This window comes from Choloepus didactylus, chromosome 3, assembly GCF_015220235.1.
Source record: "Choloepus didactylus isolate mChoDid1 chromosome 3, mChoDid1.pri, whole genome shotgun sequence".
Taxonomy (NCBI): domain Eukaryota; kingdom Metazoa; phylum Chordata; class Mammalia; order Pilosa; family Megalonychidae; genus Choloepus; species Choloepus didactylus.
In genome coordinates this window covers 166,194,897-166,216,441 of record NC_051309.1, presented here as the reverse complement: position 1 = coordinate 166,216,441, position 21,545 = coordinate 166,194,897, and the positions used below count along the sequence as shown (strand labels likewise).

The 21,545-nt window shown below is 36.7% G+C and overlaps 1 protein-coding gene across 4 annotated transcripts in view; it reads right to left on the bottom strand.

Annotated features, from left to right (window-relative positions):
* ARFIP1 (ADP ribosylation factor interacting protein 1) overlaps window positions 1–21,545 on the bottom strand; it is a 195,913-nt gene that overhangs the window by 49,687 nt on the left and 124,681 nt on the right. For all 4 annotated transcript variants that reach the window (XM_037830835.1, XM_037830834.1, XM_037830832.1 and 1 more), the window contains one exon: window positions 7,114–7,271. In XM_037830835.1, coding sequence (XP_037686763.1) covers window positions 7,114–7,271 — 158 coding nt within the window. The remainder of the gene's footprint in view (window positions 1–7,113; window positions 7,272–21,545) is intronic.

The following is a 21,545-nucleotide window of genomic DNA, read 5'->3' as shown; positions in this document are numbered from 1 at the left end:
CACTGATTCAGTCTCTTTACAAGTACAGATTTGTTGAGGTCTTTCTTTTCTTCTTAAGTCAATGTGGTAGTTTGTGTGTTTCTAAGAAGTTGTCCATTTCATCCAAGTTATTGAGTTTATTGGTGTAAAGTTCTTCATAGCATCCTCTAATAGTTTTTTATATTTCAGTGGGGTTGGTAGTAATGTCCTCTTTTTCATGTCTGATTTTTGTTATTTGTATGCTCTCTCTCTTTTTCTTTGTCATTTCTAGTGAAAGGTTTGCCATTTTTCTTTTATCTTTTCAAAGAACCAACTTTTGTTTATTTTGATTGTCTCTATTGTATTTTTTTGTTTTCTATTTCATTTATCTCCACTCCGAACTTTGTTACCTCCTTTCTGCTTGCTTTGGGTTTAGTTTCCACTTCTTTTTTTTTTTTTTAATCATCATTTTATTGAGATATATTCACATACCACGCAGTCATATAAAACAAATTGTACTTTCGATTGTTTACAGTACCATTACATAGTTGTACATTCATCACCTAAATCAATCCCTGACACCTTCATTAGCACACACACAAAAATAACAAGAATAATAATTAGAGTGAAAAAGAGCAATTGAAGTAAAAAAGAACACTGGGTACCTTTGTCTGTTTGTTTGCTTCCCCTACTTTTCTACACATCCATCCATAAACTAGACAAAGTGGAGTTTGGTCCTTATGGCATTCCCAATCCCACTGTCACCCCTCATAAGCTACATTTTTATACAACTGTCTTCGAGATTCATGGGTTCTGGGTTGTAGTTTAATAGTTTCAGGTATCCATCCACTTCTTTTTGTAGTTCTTCCAGTTTTGAGGTTAAGTCTCTGATTTGAAGTCTTCCTTCTTTTTTAATGTAAGCATTTAGAGTTATAAATTTCCCTATCAGCACTGTCTTTACTGCATCTTGTAAGTTTTGATAGGCTGTATTTTCATTTTCATTTGCCTCAAGATATTCCCTAATTTCACTTCTGATTTCTTCTTTGACCCATTGGTTGTTAAAGAGTATGTTGTTTAATTTCCACATATATGTGAATTTTCCCTTTCTCCCTCTGTTATTGATTTCTTTCTTCACCCTGTTGTGGTTGGGGAAGATATCTTGAATGATTTCAGCATTTTTAAAATTAATTGAGACTGGTTTTGTGACCTAACATGTGGTCTATCCCAGAGAATGATCCGTGCACATTTGAGAAGAATGTGTATTCTATTTTTCTTGGGTGAAGTGTTCTACATATTTCTGTTAGATTTAGTTGGTTTAGAGTATTGTTGAATTTTTGTATTTCCTTATGATCTTCTGACTAGATGACCATTATTGAAAGTAGGGAATTGAAGTCTACTATTAATGTAAACCATCGATTTCTCCCTTCAAATCTCAGTTTTTGCTTCATATATTTTGGGGCTCTGCTCTTACGTGCATATCTGTTTATAATTGTTACATCTTCGTATTGAATTGACTTCTTTATCAGTATATAATGATCGTCTTTGTCCCTTGTAACTGTTTTGACTCAAAATCTATTTTACCCAATATTAGCATAGCCACTCCAGCTCTCATTAGGTTACTACTTGCATGGTGTATTTTCTTCCATCCTTTCACCCTCAAAGTACTTGTATCTTTGAATTTAAAGTGACTCTCCTGTAGACAGCCTGTAGTTGGGTCATTCTGCTTTATACATTCTGCCAATCTCTGTCTTCTGACTGGAGGGTTTAATCCATTTACATTTAAAGTCACTACTTGTAATGCAGGACATTCTGCTGCCATTTTGCAAGTTAGCCTTTGTAGGTCTTACACCTTTTCGTCCCTCAATTGTTCCATTAATGTCTACATTTATATTTATTTGATTTTTGTATTGTACCATATTGAGTGCTTTCTCTTTTCTTCCTGGATATATTTTTCATCTACTTTCCTTGAGGTTGTCCTGGAGTTAAATTTTAACATCAAAAATATATAACAGTCATTTTTGGTATGATACCAACTTAACTTCAATAGCATACACATATACTTTCCTATACCCCTCTTACTTTCCACATTTTTTAATACTTGTTAGCACTTATATCTTTGTACACTGTATGTCCACAACCATAGACTTATCATTACTCTTTATGCATTTGCATTTTAGCATCTCTAGGAGTAAGAAGTGGAGTTACGTAAAAAACAACACACTACAATAATATTGGCATTTATAACTACCCAAATGTTTGGTTACCTTTACCACAGGTCTTTATTTCTTTGTGCCACTTTGAACCACTGCCTAGTGTCCTTTCCTTTCATCTGAAGAACTCCTTTTAGTATTGCTTATAGGGCAGGTCTAGTGGTGAACTCCCTCAGCTTTGTTTATCTGGGAATTCTTAATCTTTCCCTCATTTGAAAGAAAGTCTCACAGGATATAGAATTATTGGTTGGCAGTTATTTTCCCTCAGCACTCTGTTATTTCAACCCTTTACTTTCTTGCCTCCATGGTTTCTGATGAGAAATCAGCACTCAATCTAATTGGGATTCCTCTGTACCTAACATGTTGCTGCTCTCTTGCAGCTTTCTGAATCTCTCCTTGTTCTTCACATTCGACAGTCTGATCAATGTATGATGGGGCATATTTTTCTTCAAATTTATCCTATTTGGTGTTCTCTGGGCTTCTTGGATGTGTATATTAAGGTCTTTTGCTGCGTTTGGGAAAATTTATGCCGTTATTTCTTTGAATACTCCTTCTGTCCTTTTCTCTCTTCTACTTCTGGGATTCTCATAATGTATATACTGGAATGCTTCATGGTGTCCCATAGGTATCTTAAGACTATTTTTGCTATTTATAATTCTTTTTCTTTCTGCTCCTCAATCTGACTCATTTCAAGTGTCTTATCTTCATGTCGACTGATTATTTCTTTTGCCAGCTTCAATCTGTTCTTGAATCCCTCCTGGGAATTTTTCATTTCAGTTATTGTGATCTTCAATTCCAGTAGTTCTGTTTGGTTCCTTTTTTTTTTTTTTTTAATCTTCATTTTATTGAGATATATTCACATACCACGCAGTCATACAAAACAAATCGTACTTTCGATTGTTTACAGTACCATTACATAGTGGTACATTCATCACCCAAATCAATCCCTGACACCTTCATTAGCACACACACAAAAATAACAAGAATAATAATTAGAGTGAAAAAGAGCAATTGAAGTAAAAAAGAACACTGGGTACCTTTGTCTGTTTGTTTCCTTCCCCTATTTTTCTACTCATCCATCCATAAACTAGACAAAGTGGAATGTGGTCCTTATGGCTTTCCCAATCCCATTGTCACCCCTCATAAGCTACATTTTTATACAACTGTCTTCGAGATTCATGGGTTCTGGGTTGTAGTTGATAGTTTCAGGTATCCACCACCAGCTACCCCAATTCTTTAGAACTTAAAAGGGTTGTCTAAAGTGTGCATAAGAGTGCCCACCAGAGTGACCTCTCGGCTCCTTTTGGAATCTCTCTGCCACTGAAGCTTATTTCATTTCCTTTCACATCCCCCTTTTGGTCAAGAAGATGTTCTCCGTCCCACGATGCCAGGTCTACATTCCTCCCCGGGGGTCATATTCCACGTTGCCAGGGAGATTCACTCCCCTGGGTGTCTGATCCCACGTAGGGGGGAGGGCAGTGATTTCACCTTTCAAGTTGGCTTAGCCAGAGAGAGAGGGCCACATCTGAGCAACAAAGAGGCATTCGGGAGGAGGCTCTTAGGCACAACCATAGGGAGGTCTAGCCTCTCCTTTGCAGCAACCGTCTTCCCAAGGGTAAAACCTGTGGTAGAGGGCTCAACCCATCAAACCACCAGTCCCCTATGTCTGTGGTCATGTTAGCAACCATGGAGGTGGGGTAGGCGAATACCCCTGCATTCTCCACAGGCTCCTCAAGGGGGCACTACATCTTTTTTTTTTTTCCTTGTTTTTCTTTTTTTTTTTTTTTTAACTTTCCCTTCTTTTTTAAATCAATTGTATGAAAAAAAAGTTAAAAAGAAAACAAACATACAATAAAAGAACATTTCAAAGAGACCATAACAAGGGAGTAAGAAAAAGACAACTAACCTAAGATAACTGCTTAACTTCCAACATGTTCCTACTTTACCCCAAGAAAGTTACCTAATATAGCAACATTTCTGTGAACTTGCTCCTACTATATCCATCAGAAATTAACAGACCATAGTCATTCCTGGGCATCCCCAGAACGTTAAATAGCTTATCTGTTCTTCTTGGATTATTGTTCCCCCTTCCTTAATTGCTCTCTATTGTTAGTTCCCCTACATTCTACATTATAAACCATTTGTTTTACATTTTTCAAAGTTCACATTAGTGGTAGCATATAATATTTCTCTTTTTGTGCCTGGCTTATTTCGCTCAGCATTATGTCTTCAAGGTTCATCCATGTTGTCATATGTTTCACGAGATCGTTCCTTCTTACTGCCGCGTAGTATTCCATCGTGTGTATATACCACATTTTATTTATCCACTCATCTGTTGAAGGACATTTGGGTTGTTTCCATCTCTTGGCAACTGTGAATAATGCTGCTATGAACATTGGCGTGCAGATATCTGTTCGTGTCACTGCTTTCCGATCTTCCGGGTATATACCGAGAAGTGCAATCGCTGGATCGAATGGTAACTCTATATCTAGTTTTCTAAGGAACTGCCAGACTGACTTCCAGAGTGGCTGAACCATTATACAGTCCCACCAACAATGAATAAGAGTTCCAATTTCTCCACATCCCCTCCAGCATTTGTAGTTTCCTGTTTGTTTAATGGCAGCCATTCTAACTGGTGTTAGATGGTATCTCATTGTGGTCTTAATTTGCATCTCTCTAATAACTAGTGAAGCTGAACATTTTTTCATGTGTTTCTTGGCCATTTGTATTTCCTCTTCAGAGAACTGTCTTTTCATATCTTTTGCCCATTTTATAATTGGGCTGTCTGTACTATTGTCATTGAGTTGTAGGATTTCTTTATATATGCAAGATATCAGTCTTTTGTCAGATACATGGTTTCCAAAAATTTTTTCCCATTGAGTTGGCTGCCTCTTTACCTTTTTGAGAAATTCCTTTGAGGTGCAGAAACTTCTAAGCTTGAGGAGTTCCCATTTATCTATTTTCTCTTTTGTTGCTTGTGCTTTGGGTGTAAAGTCTAGGAAGTGGCCGCCTAATACAAGGTCTTGAAGATGTTTTCCTACATTATCTTCTAGGAGTTTTATGGTACTTTCTTTTATATTGAGATCTTTGGTCCATTTTGAGTTAATTTTTGTGTAGGGGGTGAGGTAGGGGTCCTCTTTCATTCTTTTGGATATGGATATCCAACTCTCCCAGCCCCATTTGTTGAAAAGACCATTCTGACTCAGTTCAGTGACTTTGGGGGCCTTATCAAAGATCAGTCGGCCATAGATCTGGGGGTCTATCTCTGAATTCTCAATTCGATTCCATTGATCTATATGTCTATCTTTGTGCCTGGTTCCTTTTTAAAACTTCTATCTCTTTATTTAGACTCTCATATTGTTCATTCATTGTTTTTCTGATATCCATTTGTTCTTTTTTATACTTTCCTTCATCTCCTTGAGCATACTGAAGATCTTTTTTTCAACGGCTTTGCTGGGTATGTCTAGATCGTCTTCCTTTTTATGGGACATCATTTCTTTTTTCTTTGTTTGTCTCGTACTGTTTTGGTGCACACTGTATATTTCAACATTTTAAACCTAACTCTGGGATTTATTACCTGAGATAACTGTTTCTTGATTTTGTAACCAGCTAGTGATAAGCAGGGATTTTCTTGAGTTTCAGCCCTACTATTAGGATGGTCTGCCCAAGGCGAATGCAGTGTGCAGGGTTTCCCATTCCTTTCTGGGCCTGTGTCTTGTCCTGGGCTTTTGTTTGTTAGTTGCTTTGGAGTTCCCCTGTTTACTGGAGTTTGGTTGTTCCCTCTGTTTCCCAAGAGGCAGCCCTCCTTCTCCTGAATGTTTAAAGCCACCAGGCCTTTGTGGTTTAATTTTTTAAAAAGCATGCTAGAAATAAAGGCCAAAGAGAAAGACACTATATGCTGAGTGACTAAATATTTCGGTATAGGTGGACAACTTCAAAGTAGAGAAATGGGAAGCAGATTCATGTAGTTCTTAAGTAGGAGATGGTAGGGGGTACTTCTGAAACAACACAAAAGAATTTTCATCTTGAAATCTCAGAAATATCACAATAATCCGGAAGACTAGAAAATATGAATGATTATTAAAATTGTTAAAGAGATAAAAGGAAGAATATCCATTACGAACATTATGAATAAGGAACAGAAAGCTTTGGAAATGACCAATTCGAACTTAAAGAAATGAAAAATAGACATGATGAATCCTTTGAAAAATACAGAACAATGTCCATGAAAAGATTTAAATAGAGATCGGAAAACTAATTAATGGGAATGTTACTGAAGAGATTTATCCAAGAGTATAGATTAATTTTGTTTCTTTTCTCTACCTTCTGATTTTAATACAGGATTAGTAAGTAACTAGAACAATAAAGAAAAGTAAAAAATCAAGATGCAAACCTAAGTGAGTTACACAACCTTATCCCCAGCCATCAACCACAACAGTTTGTTTTGACCTTCATTTCCAAATATAAAGAGTCAGTGAGACTCCCTGGTAGAGTACGGCGTCATTACTCCTCTAAGTAAGCTAGGGCGGCGAGATCCTCCATTTCCCTATTCCCTAGTAAGCAGGGTTTGCGAATGTGTATATAGAACCAAGACACAATCCATTGGACACTCACTAAGTACTCTGAATCTAAAGGCAACAAAGCAAAAATTTAGGGACAGTTCAGAAATTATTTATGGTAGCTGTGGCAGCATCAAGTCCCAGAGGCATTCAACATCAGAGTCCTAATTAGATATTTCTGAGGCATTACCTTGGCTTTGGTTCTTGTCCATTTTCAGAAACTTGTTCACTTTTCTGTTAGTTCTGTGGGCTATTCTATAATCTTCAAATACATTCTTTTACTGCCGATATTAGCCAGAGTTGGTTTCTGTTGTTTACAACCAAAAACCTTAAGTGAATTATGCACAGTCTGTAAAATGGACAACATAGTGAAAATTTATACCTACCTGGCACTTTCATACTGTTTCACAGTCATTAATGTATCTTCAATTGTTTTATTCACCAAAGTGTTCACACTGGCGATGAAAAAATTGATGGCACCAAGAAGAGTCTCTCCATTTTTAGCCAGCAGCTTCTGGGTATCTGCATTATAGCCAAATTCCTCCTAAAACAGAGAACTCACCTTAACTTACCCAATAATAAATCAGCAAATGTGACTAACATATCTCAATCATGTAACTAGTGGGAATATATTTGATTTAGAAATCTAGCTATAGAAGTTTTACCTTTTCCTTCAATATATTTAAATAAGTAGGAATTTAAGTCACAACCAGCTATATAATTAGCGAAAAAGTCTAGTAAGTCGAAACCATCATCAGCTCAGATGTAGCTAAATTGTAAATAATTTAAAAGTTAAACTACTTTGTACTAGAAAGAATCTCTTCATTTCTACGTTTTATTTCTATTACATTGCAAGCACAGCTGTTAGGAAGAAAAATATAGCAGATCATTAATCAGAGAAACAACTATAACTTTTACAACCTAATTAGGTAACAATTGGCTAAAACTTTCAAACATAAAATACACTGCATTTTTTGTGTGTTTTCACTGAATCTCCTCAAAGTATAAATATTAACAACATACATTTCTTTGTAAACTTAGTGACCAGTATTTGACTCTAAGCTCAATTTTATCTAGGCACACAGCTGGGGAAAAATCACTCAACACCAGCTATAATTCATTTTTTCTGAATAAACAGAGCAAACATTAAAGTCAGCTTGTTCAGATATGGCAAGAACTAACCCTAAATTTCTAGGAATGAAAACTTTCCAGTCCAAGTTTGATTAAAAGATTAATCATGAGCACATCCGACCAAATAAAATATTGATCATATTTTATTGTAAAGAGTTATGATTCAATTTGAGAATTCTGTATTATAAAGCACTTTTCAATTTCAGCTGAAAATAACGTAACATTAAGTTAAACTAGAATCTTAGAAGATGCTAATTTAATGTTAGTGCTCTTGCCATAATTAGATTTCTAGGTGATAAAATATTCAATTATTCAATAAACAGCAGGAAAGTAAAATTTCCTTTTTGTGCTAAAAGCATTTTCCATTTAAGCAAGGTCTATGTAACTCTTTACTCTGGACTCAGTATTCAAAATTTCACAGACTTTGACTTCCAAATATCAGCATATAAATTACATGAAAAGAATATCAATCAATATATGTAAAAACTAAAACGAGAGACAGGACAACTGAAGATTTCTGGCACCAGGTTTCTACAAGTTAAGTTATACACTGAAATCTAAGTCGACCTTACTTGAAACAGAAAGGTGCAGAGAAAACATTTTTACAACTTTTAGAGAAAGTCAATATAACATTTTACAACTGTATTTATTTTCTTTGGTATTCATTAAGAGGTAAAGGGTAAAACAAACAAGTGGAAGAAAAATATGAAAGTTATAATAGTTCAATATAATACAACATCATAGTCCATAAAAAGTAAGGAAGTCGTCTCTGATCACAGTATAAAAAACATACATTACACCACATTTTTGTAACATTCTATTCATTTCTAAAAGTTCTCAATATCCACAATTCCACATTATTAACTTAAAAATGCCCCAAATCCTAATTTAGCCACAGGAAAATCTATCCAACCTAGAAGGCTGCTCTTTTACTAAAAAATACCAGAGTACAGTATGATGAAAAAGTAGCTAATTGAAAAGTTACACCATAGAATTTGGAATCCTCTATTTACAGATGAGGAAAAAGGCCCAAACTTAAAGCAAACAAAAAGAGTAAACTGACAGTGTTGGCTTTCTTGAAAGTAAATCCCACTAAAATTTTGAGAAGAGAATGTGTAGAAAACTTAAGATTTTAATGCATAACTTTGTAAACCCATCTGGATAGAATAAAAAGTCTTTTTCTCTAGTACTCTACACAGTAAGGTAAATGAAATATAGTTGTAAAAAGGATATAAAATAATTAGGACACAAGTTAGTAAAAATTAATATACTTTTTTATGTATACATGTTGTAAATAAACACACAAACCTTTATGAGTGCTGAAAATAAAACACTGACTCCTAAAACTTCATTTATTTAAGATAAGTGATTTTAGTATTCTCAGTTGGACATGGGTGTTCTACACATTATTTTCAACTTCCTTAGCAATTACAAATAAACAAAACATAATATAATCAATGGATATACACACCAAGAACACAGTTTAGTTCTAATCTTCCAGTGAAGAAGAAAGGCTAATACAATTACTTGATCTAAAAATGTGGTTGCTTTAAAGAGAGAGCAAAGTTTCAAAATATTTTTTTTTCCTCTTTAGTAGCTCCTACATCATTTATATCATTTGCCAATGTAAATGACCACAATTTCCCATTAAACTTATGAACAAACAATGGAAGCAACTGATTGGATTTAAAATACCAACTTTTAACACTAGAAGTGATTACCTAATTAATAACAAATGGGTTGTTTTAAACAATAATATAGAGCAGTAAAATACTAGAATTACAAGTACTAATTAATAATTGACAATATGGATTGAGTCAACTTTCCTGATCTTGATGTAGATGTAAATCTTCAGATTGAGAAAATAAAATTCAATTGAAGTGACACAAATAGAAAAACTAAGAGTGAGAAAATGTGATAAAATGGCAAAAGTCCAGTTTCAGAATTTGCAGATCTGCAATTCAAATCTTGCTTCTGCCACCTACTGGATTTGTATGTGGTAAATTACTCAAATTCTTTGTGCCTTAATTTCCTTACTAATTAAATGAAGTTAATTCCCTAACAAGCTTGGTAAGAGGTATAATGAGATAGCCTGTATAAAGTTTCTGACAGATAACAGGCATTCACTAATAGATAATTTCTGCTTCCCTTCAATAGATTTGCTTATTTCCTTTATAAAATGAAGGGATTAGACTAATCTTTAAATTCCTCCTCAACTCCCAAATGCCACAACCTCAGCCAACAGCTATTACAACCATCACTATTTATATAGTGCCACTATGTGTTAGCACTATACTAGTATTTATCAAAGATCTCAGTTAATGTGGCATAAGGTGAGAGGCAGTGGAACCCAGCTCCTCACCACTGCATTCTACAAACTTTATCTCAAAAAGGGCCAGTCTTGGAGATTTCAGAACAGTAAATCTATTGAACAGTGGGGAGGGGAGACAAAAGGGAGAGTCTACAACAGACAAAATAAGGAAGAAGTAGGGCTAGTGTACAGTCTCAGATTGCACTGAGGTTAATCAAAAGGAGAGTGGAGCAAGATGGCTTGAGAGAGAATTCTGTTTCTACATTTACTAGCTATGTGACGTTGGGCAGTTTCCCTTAACACTCAGTAGATCAGGAAAAATAGTCATCACCAGTTACCATCTGTGCTCAATGGAACCTTTCAATTTTTCATATTTTTAAGTAACTTTAGAAACAATTTACAGAAGAATTAAGGAAAAGTGAAAAATAACTTCTGTGCTGGTTTGAATGTATTATGTCCTCCAGAAAAAGCCATATTCTTTGATGCAATCTTGTGGGGCAGACATATTAGTGGGGATTAAGTTGGAACATTCGGATTAGGTTGTTTGCATGGAAATGTGCCCCACCCAACTGTAGATGATAACTGATAAGATATTTTCATGGAGGCATGGCCCCACCCATTGAGGGTGGGCCTTGATCAGTGGAGCCATATAAATGAGCTGACAAACAGAAGAAACTCAGTGCAGCTGTGAGTGATATTTTGAAGAGAAACTGAAGCCTAGGGAGGAATGTCCTGCGAGAAAGCCATTTTGAAACCAGAACTTGGAGCAAATGCCAGCCACGTGCCTTCTCAGCTAACAGAGGTTTTCCAGATGCCACTGACCATTCTCCAGTGAAGGTACCTGACTGCTGATGTGTTACCTTGGACACTTTATGGCCTTAAGATTGTAACTGTATAGCCAAATAAACCCCTTTTATAAAAGCCAATCCATCTCTGGTGTTTTGCATTCTGGCAGCATTAGCAAACTAGAACAACTTCATTATAAATTTTAATAAGAATTTAAACACAGCAAACCCAAATTTTTATTCCATATTTTCCCTGGTTTTGAAGGTACATATACCCAAAGTAGGCAAAGTCCTTTGAATGCAAGTAACTGCTCATTAACTACCATGCAAGAACCTGGAACATGGCAAAGGATTTGAATAAACATTTCTGCAAAGAAGACATATAAATGTCCAACATCATTAGTCATTAGGTAATTGCAAATTAAAACCACAATACAATATCACTTCACACCCACTACAATGGCTACAGTCAGAAAGACAAAATAACAAGTGTTGGTTACGATGTGGAGAAATTAGAACCCATGTACATTTGCTACTGGGAATGTAAAATGGTGTAGCTGCTTTTGAAAACAATCTGACAGTTACTCACAGTGTTATATATAGAACTAATTGTCCCAGCAATTCCACTCTTATGTATACAGCCAACACAGATGAAAATGTGTTTACACAAAAACTTGTGTTTTGACTATTCAGAATAGTCAAAAAGTGGAAAGAAGCCAAATTCCATCAACTGATGAATGGATGAACACTATGTAGTATATACATACAGTGCAATATTATTCTCCCATAAATGGGAATGAAGTACTGATACATGGTACAACATGGATGAACCTTGAAAACACCATCCTAAGTGAAAGAAGCCAGACACCAAAGGCCACAAACTATATGATTCTATTTATATGAAATATCCAGAAAAGGCAAATTCATAGTGACATGAAATAGACTAGTGGTTACCAGGGGCTGGGGAAAGAAGGGAATGGGGAATAACTTAAGAGATATGGGGTTTCTGATGAAATGTTCTGGAATGTTATAGTGGTGATTGATGCACAACTCGTTAATACACTAAGCAGTAAAAAACAAATCTCCTGAAGGTGATAGAAAAGGATCTTTTATGACTGCCTGTTTTATGAATTGTATAATTTACAAGGGTGAACTTTATAGTATGAGAATTATATCTCAATAAAAGTTATAAAAAAAAGTAACTGGGACATATCCATCTTGTAAATACTCATTCCAGATTTCAAATGCATCTCCAGTAAGTTCTAGCTCATCATTATATCTGGTTCTTCCTCTTGCACTTGCATTGTCAAAAACACAATGTTATTGATCCTAGATTTCAAATACATTTATAATTTACCATTACTTTTGGATATTTTTGAACTCACAGTATCACAGTGCAATACTTTTGAAAACTCTAACCATTAAAAATTTAGTTGAAGAGAAGATTGCTGTGTTGGTTTGTATATATTATGTCCACCAGAAAAAGCCATGTTCTTTGGTGCAATCTTGTTGGGACAGACGTATTAGTTGGGTTGGAACCTATTGGTTCAGTATCCATGGAGATGTGACCCACCCAACTGTACGTGATAACTCTGATTGGATAATTTCCAAGGAGGTGTGGCCCCACCCATTCAATGTCGGCCTTGTTTAGTTTACTGAAGCACTATATAAGCTCAGACAGAAGGAGCTCACAGCTGGCTGTAGGTGAGACAGACATTTTAAAGACGGTCTTTGGAAGCTGATGCAGACATTATGGAGAACGCCATTTTGAAACCAACCTGGGAACAAGCAGACGCCAGCCACATGCCTTCCCAGCTAACAGAGGTATTCCTGATGCCAATGGCCTTTCTCCAGTGAAGATACCCTTTGTTGATGGACACTTTATGGCCTTAAGACTGTAACTATGTAACCAAATAAACTGCCTTTTAGAAAAGCCAATCCATTTCTGGTGTTTTGCATTCTGGCAGTATTATCAAACTGGAAGAATGGCCATGTTCTTTGGTCCATTAATTCTCACTTTTAGATTTATAAACATCAATTAGAATGTTCAATCCAATATATTTTTTTATTTCTACATTACCTATTTCCTTCAAATCATCTTTGTATACCAGTCTGCACTTATCCACATAACCTCTTAGCTAAACAGGATGGTCCAGATTCTTGTCAACCAGTATTACATGACGGAGTCATTCCTGTTGAATGATTAACTGGATGAAAATACTGTATTTCCTTTGTCCTTAAAAACATAATTGTTTTTAAAACGTATTTCTAAAAATAAAATATATTGTTTTTAAAATATATTTTTAAAAATAAAACATTTCATTTTTGGTTATATTTGAATTTTATGATTGGTGGGTATGAATATAGAGAATTTCCATGGTACTTTATGGAGGTAAAATATACAGACAATCGATCGATTTGAGCGACTGCAATATGTTCTGATGGCACAACAGGTAGACATGCTAAGGATTATTTTTGTGACGTCTGGAAGCCTGTGAAGAATGATTAAATACATGTTTCTAATATTTTAATGTTTTGTATTTACGTTATTTATTCTTTGTATCTAAAACTGAATAGCTATTGTGCTATATTATTTATTGATAGTATTAAGCATGAAACTAGTTGCAAAACCCACTATTTTGGAAATAAAAATGTATTTTGACATATACAAATAAATGAATAAAAAATATATTGTTAACTCATTGATTCTTGAATTTGAGAAAATTCATCTAGGAAATCATCATATGAAAACTTGAGGTTTCATTAAATGGTCATTTTTGTCTTCATTAGAGCTGACAAACTATATTTGCATTCATCTTCTGATTTGTCTAATAATAGTGGAATGTCTTCTTTTGTCATTCTCTTCTCTTTGGACAGAAAATGAAAAGTTCTCAATTTTCAACTGCGTTGCGTGAACATTTAAAAAACAGAAGACCACAGAGATGGTTTCTCCAGACTTCCTTTTGGCAACACAATGAAATAAAAAGGATGTAGGAGGTGGGGCAAGATGGCGGACTGGTGAGCTGTATGTTTTAGTTACTCCTCCAGGAAAGTAGGTAGAAAGCCAGGAACTGCGTGGACTGGACACCACAGAGCAATCGGACTTTGGGCATACTTCATACAACACTCATGAACACGTGCAACTGCTGAGATCAGCGAAATCTGTAAGTTTTTGTGGCCAGGGGACATGCACCCCTCCCTGCCAGGCTCAGTCCCGTGGGAGGAGGGGCTGTCAGCTCTGAGAAGGAGAAGGGAGAACTGCAGTGGCAGCCCTTATCAGAAACTCATTCTACTGATTCATACTCCAACCATAGATAGACTGAGACCAGACACCAGAGAATCTGAGAGCAGCCAGCCCAGCAGAGAGGAGACAGGCATAGAAAAAAACAGCACGAAAAACTTCAAAATAAAAGCGGAGGATTTTTGGAGTTCTGGTGAACATAGAAAGGGGAAGGGCAGAGCTCAGGCCCTGAGGCTCATATGCAAATCCCGAAGAAAAGCTGATCTCTCTGCCCTGTGGACCTTTCCTTAATGGCCCTAATTGCTTTGTCTCTTAGCATTTCAATAACCCATTAGATCTCGGAGGAGGGCCCTTTTTTTTTTAATCCTTTTTTCTTTTCTAAACCAATTACTCTAAGAAGCCCAATACAGAAAGCTTCAAAGACTTGCAATTTGGGCAGGTCAAGACAAGAGCAGAACTAAGAGAGCTCTGAGACAAAAGGCAATAATCCAGTGGCTGAGAAAACACTTAAACACCACAACTTCCCAAGAAAAGGGGGGTGTTCGCTCACAGCCATCATCCTGGTGGACAGGAAACACTCCTGCCCATCGCCAGCCCCATAGCCCAGAGCTGCCCCAGACAACCCAGTGTGACAGAAGCGCTTCAAATAACAGGCACACACCCCAAAACTGGGCATGGACATTAGCCTTCCCTGCAACCTCAGCTGATTGTCCCAGAATTGGGAAGGTGGAGCACTGTGAATTAACAAAGCCCCATTCAGCCATCATTTCAGCAGACTGGGAGCCTCCCTACACAGCCCAGCAGCCCAGAACTGCCCTGGGGGGACGGAACTCACCTGTGACATAGCACAGTCATCCCTCAACAGAGGACCTGGGGTGCACAGCCTGGAAGAGGGGCCCACTTGCAAGTCTCAGGAGCCATACGCCAATACCAAGGACTTGTGGGTCAGTGGCAGAGACAAACGGTGGCAGGACTGAACTGAAGGATTAGACTATTGCAGCAGCTTTAAAACTCCAGGATCACCAAGGAGATTTGATTGTTAGAGCCAGCCCCCCTCCCTGACAGCCCAGAAACACGCCCCATATACAGGGCAGGTAACACCAACTACACACGCAAGCTTGGTACACCAATTGGACCCCACAAGACTCACTCTCCCACTCACCAAAAAGGCTAAGCAGGGGAGAACTGGCTTGTGGAGAACTGGTGCCTCGTGGACGCCACCTGCTGGTTAGTTAGAGAAAGTGTACTCCACGAAGCTGTAGATCTGAATAAATTAGAGATAAGGACTTCAATTGGTCTACAAATCCTAAAAGAACCCTATCAAGTTCAGCAAATGCCAAGAGGCCAAAAACAACAGAAAATTATAAAGCATATGAAAAAAACAGACGATATGGATAACCCAAGCCCAAGCACCCAAATCAAAAGATCAGAAGAGACACAGCACCTAGAGCAGCTACTCAAAGAACTAAAGACGAACAATGAGACCATAGTATGGGATACAAAGGATATCAAGAAGACCCTAGAAGAGCATAAAGAAGACATTGCAAGACTAAATAAAAAAATGGATGATCTTATGGAAATTAAAGAAACTGTTGACCAAATTAAAAAGATTCTGGACACTCATAGTACAAGACTAGAGGAAGTTGAACAACGAATCAGTGACTCGAAGATGACAGAATGGAAAATGAAAGCATAAAAGAAAGAATGGGGAAAAAATTTGAAAAAATCGTAACGGACATCAGGGATCTGACAGATAATATGAAACGTCCTAATATAAGACTCATTGGTATTCCAGAAGGGGAAGAAAAGGGTAAAGGTCTATGAAGAGTATTCAAAGAAATTGTTGGGGAAAACTTCCCAAATCTTCTAAACAATATAAATACACAAATCATAAATGCTCAGCAAACTCCAAATAGAATAAATCCAAATAAACCCACTCCGAGACATATTCTGATCACACTGTCAAACACAGAAGAGAAGGAGCAAGTTCTGAAAGCAGCAAGAGAAAAGCAATTCACCACATACAAAGGAAACAGCATAAGACTAAGTAGTGACTACTCAGCAGCCACCATGGAGGCGAGAAGGCAGTGGCACGATATATTTAAAATTCTGAGTGAGAAAAATTAGCAACCAAGAATACTTTATCCAGCAAAGCTCTCCTTCAAATTTGAGGGAGACCTTAAATTTTTCACAGACAAACAAATGCTGAGAGAATTTGCTAACAAGAGACCTGCCCTACTGGAGATACTCAAGGGAGCCCTACAGACAGAGAAACAAAGAAAGGACAGAGAGACTTGGAGAGAGGTTCAGTACTAAAGAGATTCGGTATGGGTACAATAAAGGATATTAATAGAGAGAGGGGAAAAATATGACAACCATAAACCAAAGGATAAGATAGCTGATTCAAGAAATGCCTTCACAATTATAATGTTGAATGCAAATGGATTAAACTCCCCAATTAAAAGATATAGATTCGCAGAATGGATCAAAAAATATGAACCATCAATATGTTGCATACAAGAGACTCATCTTAGACACAGGGACACAAAGAAATTGAAAGTGAAAGGATGGAAAAAAATATTTCATGCAAGCTACAGCCAAAAGAAAGCAGGTGTAGCAATATTAATCTCAGATAAAATAGACTTTAAATGCAGGGATGTTTTGAGAGACAAAGAAGGCCACTACATACTAATAAAAGGGGCAATTCAGGAAGAAGAAATAACAATCGTAAATGTCTATGCACCCAATCAAGGTGCCACAAAATACATGAGAGAAAAACTAGCAAAACTAAAGGAAGCAACTGATGTTTCCACAATAATTGTGGGAGACTTCAACACATTACTCTCTCCTATAGATAGATCAACCAGACAGAGGACCAATAAGGAAATTGAAAACCTAAACAATCTGATAAATGAATTAGATTTAACAGACATATACAGAACATTACATCCCAAATCACCAGGATATACATACTTTTCTAGTGCTCATGGAACTTTCTCCAGAATAGATCATATGCTGGGACATAAAACAAGCCTCAATAAATTTAAAAAGATTGAAATTATTCAAAGCACATTCTCTGACCACAATGGAATACAATTAGAAGTCAATAACCATCAGAGACTTAGAAAATTCACAAATACCTGGAGCTTAAACAACACACTCCTAAACAATCAGTGGGTTAAAGAAGAAATAGCAAGAGAAATTGCTAAATACATAGAGACGAATGAAAATGAGAACACAACTTACCAAAACCTATGGGATGCAGCAAAAGCAGTACTGAGGGGGAAATTTATAGCACTAAACGCATATATTAAAAAGGAAGAAAGAGCCAGAATCAAAGAACTAATGGATCAACTGAAGAAGCTAGGAAATGAACAGCAAACCAATCCTAAACCAAGCAGAAGAAAAGAAATAACAAAGATTAAAGCAGAAATAAATGACATAGAGAACAAAAAAACAATAGAGAGGATAAATATCACCAAAAGTTGGTTCTTTGAGGAGATCAACAAGATTGACAAGCCCCTAGCTAGACTGACAAAATCAAAAAGAGAGAATACCCATATAAACAAAATAACGAATGAATAAGGTGACATAACTGCAGATCCTGAAGAAATTAAAAAAATTATAAGAGGATACTATGAACAACAAACTGGATAATGTAGAGGAAATGGACAATTTCCTGGAAATATCTGAACAACCTAGACTGACCAGAGAAGAAATAGAAGACCTCAACCAATCCATCACAAGCAAAGAGATCCAATCAGTCATCAAAAATCTTCTCACAAATAAATGCCCAGGGCCAAATGGCTTCACAGGGGAATTCTACCAAACTTTCCAGAAAGAACTGACACCAATCTTACTCAAACTCTTTCAAAACACTGAAGAAAATGGAACACTACCTAACTCATTTTATGAAGCTAACATCAATCTAATACCAAAACCAGGCAAAGATGCTACAAAAAAGGAAAACTTCCGGCCAATCTCCCTAATGAATGCAGATTCAAAAATCCTCAACAAAATACTTGCAAATAGAATCCAAAGACACATTAAAAAAATCATACACCATGACCAAGTGGGGTTCATTCCAGGCATGCAAGGATGGTTCAACATAAGAAATCAATCAATGTATTACAACACATTAACAAGTCAAAAGGGAAAAATCAGTTGATCATCTCAATAGATGCTGAAAAAGCATTTGACAAAATCCAACATCCGTTTTGGATAAAAACACTTCAAAAGGTAGGAATTGAAGGAAACTTCCTCAACATGATAAAGAGCATATATGAAAAATCCACAGCCAGCATAGTACTCAATGGTGAGAGACTGAAAGCCTTCCCTCTAAGATCAGGAACAAGACAAGGATGCCCGCTGTCACCACTGTTATTCAACATTGTGCTGGAAGTGCTAGCCAGGGCAATCCGGCAAGACAAAGAAATAAAAGGCATCCAGATTGGAAAAGAAGAAGTAAAACTGTCATTGTTTGCAGATGATATGATCTTATATCTGGAAAACCCTGAGAAATCGACGATACAGCTACTAGAGCTAATAAACAAATTTAGCAAAGTAGCGGGATACAAGATTAATGCACATAAGTCAGTAATGTTTCTATATGCTAGAAATGAACAAACTGAAGAGACACTCAAGAAAAAGATACCATTTTCAATAGCAACTAAAAAAATCAAGTACCTAGGAATAAACTTAACCAAAGATGTAAAAGACCTATACAAAGAAAACTACATAACTCTACTGAAAGAAATAGAAGGGGACCTTAAAAGATGGAAAAATATTCCATGTTCATGGATACGAAGACTAAATGTCATTAAGATGTCAATTCTACCCAAACTCATCTACAGATTCAATGCAATCCCAATCAAAATTCCAACAACCTACTTTGCAGACTTAGAAAAGCTAGTTATCAAATTTATTTGGAAAGGGAAGATGCCTTGAATTGCTAAAGACACTCTAAAAAAGAAAAATGAAGTGGGATACCCTTGGGAAGTTGGTTGCTGCAAAGGAGAGGCTAGGCCTCCCTATGGTTGTGCCTAATAGCCTCCTCCCGAATGCCTCTTTGTTGCTCAGATGTGGCCCTGTCTCTCTGGCTAAGACAACTTGAAAGGTGAAATCACTGCCCTCCCCCCTACGTGGGATCAGACACCCAGGGGAGTGAATCTCCCTGGCAACGTGGAATATGACTCCCGGGGAGGAATGTAGACCCGGCATCGTGGGACAGAGAACATCTTCTTGACCAAAAGGGGGATGTGAAAGGAAATGAAATAAGCTTCAGTGGCAGAGAGAATCCAAAAGGAGCCGAGAGGTCACTCTGGTGGGCACTCTTACGCACACTTCAGACAACCTTTTTAGGTTCTAAAGAATTGGGGTAACTGGTGGTGGATACCTGAAACTATCAAACTATAACCCAGAACCCATGAATCTCGAAGACAGTTGTATAAAAATGTAGCTTATGAGGGGTGACAAGGGGATTGGGAAAGCCATAAGGACCACACTCCCCTTTGTCTAGTTTATGGATGGATGAGTAGAAAAATAGGGGAAGGAAACAAACAGACAAAGGTACCCAATGTTCTTTTTTACTTCAATTGCTCTTTTTCACTCTAATTATTAATCTTGTTATTCTTGTGTGTGTGCTAATGAAGGTGTCAGGGACTGATTTGGGTGATGAATGTACAACTATGTAATGGTACTGTGAACAATCGAAAGTATGATTTGTTTTGTATGACTGCGTGGTATATGAATATATCTCAATAAAATGAAGAATAAAAAAAAAAAAAAGAAAAAAAAAAATGAAGTGGGAGAACTTACACTCCCTGACTTTGAAGCTTATTATAAAGCCACAGTTGCCAAAACAGCATGGTACTGGTACAAAGATAGACATATAGATCAATGGAATCGAATTGAGAATTCAGAGATAGACCCTCAGATCTATGGCTGACTGATCTTTTATAAGGCCCCCAAAGTCACTGAACTGAGTCATAATGGTCTCTTCAAAAATGGGGCTGGGAGAGTTGGATATCCATATCCAAAAGAATGAAAGAGGACCCCTACCTCACACCCTACACAAAAATTAACAGAAAATGGACGAAAGATCTCAATATAAAAGAAAGTACCATAAAACTCCTAGAAGATAATGTAGGAAAACATCTTCAAGACCTTGTATTAGGCGGCCACTTCCTAGACTTTACACCCAAAGCACAAGCAACAAAAGAAATGTTCCTTTTTACTTCAATTGCTCTTTTTCACTCTAATTATTATTCTTGTTATTTTTGTGTGTGTGCTAATGAAGGTGTCAGGGATTGATTTAGGTGATGAATGTACAACTATGTAATGGTACTGTAAACAATCGAAAGTACGATTTGTTTTGTATGACTGCGTGGTATGTGAATATATCTCAATAAAATGATGATAAAAAAAAAAAAGAAAAAATAGATAAATGGGAACTCCTCAAGCTTAGAAGTTTCTGCACCTCAAAGGAATTTTTCAAAAAGGTAAAGAGGCAGCCAACTCAATGGGAAAAAATTTTTGGAAACCATGTATCTGACAAAAGACTGATATCTTGCATATATAAAGAAATCCTACAACTCAATGACAATAGTACAGACAGCCCAATTATAAAATGGGCAAAAGATATGAAAAGACAGTTCTCTGAAGAGGAAATACAAATGGCCAAGAAACACACGAAAAAATGTTCAGCTTCACTAGCTATTAGAGAGATGCAAATTAAGACCACAATGAGATACCATCTAACACCGATTAGAATGACTGCCATTAAACAAACAGGAAACTACAAATGCTGGAGGGGATGTGGAGAAATTGGAACTCTTATTCATTGTTGGTGGGACTGTATAATGGTTCAGCCACTCTGGAAGTCAGTCCGGCAGTTCCTTAGAAAACTAGATATAGAGTTACCATTCGATCCAGCGATTGCACTTCTCGGTATATACCCGGAAGGTCGGAAAGCAGTGACACGAACAGATATCTGCACGCCAATGTTCACAGCAGCATTATTCACAATTGCCAAGAGATGGAAACAACCCAAATGTCCTTCAACAGATGAGTGGATAAATAAAATGTGGTATCTACACACGATGGAATACTACGTGGCAGTAAGAAGGAACGATCTCGTGAAACATATGACAACATGGATGAACCTTGAAGACATAATGCTGAGCGAAATAAGCCAGGCACAAAAAGAGGAATATTATATTCTACCACTAATGTGAACTGTGAAAAATGTAAAACAAATGGTTTATAATGTAGAATGTAGGGGAACTAGCAATAGAGAGCAATTAAGGAAGGGGGAACAATAATCCAAGAAGAACAGATAAGCTATTTAAT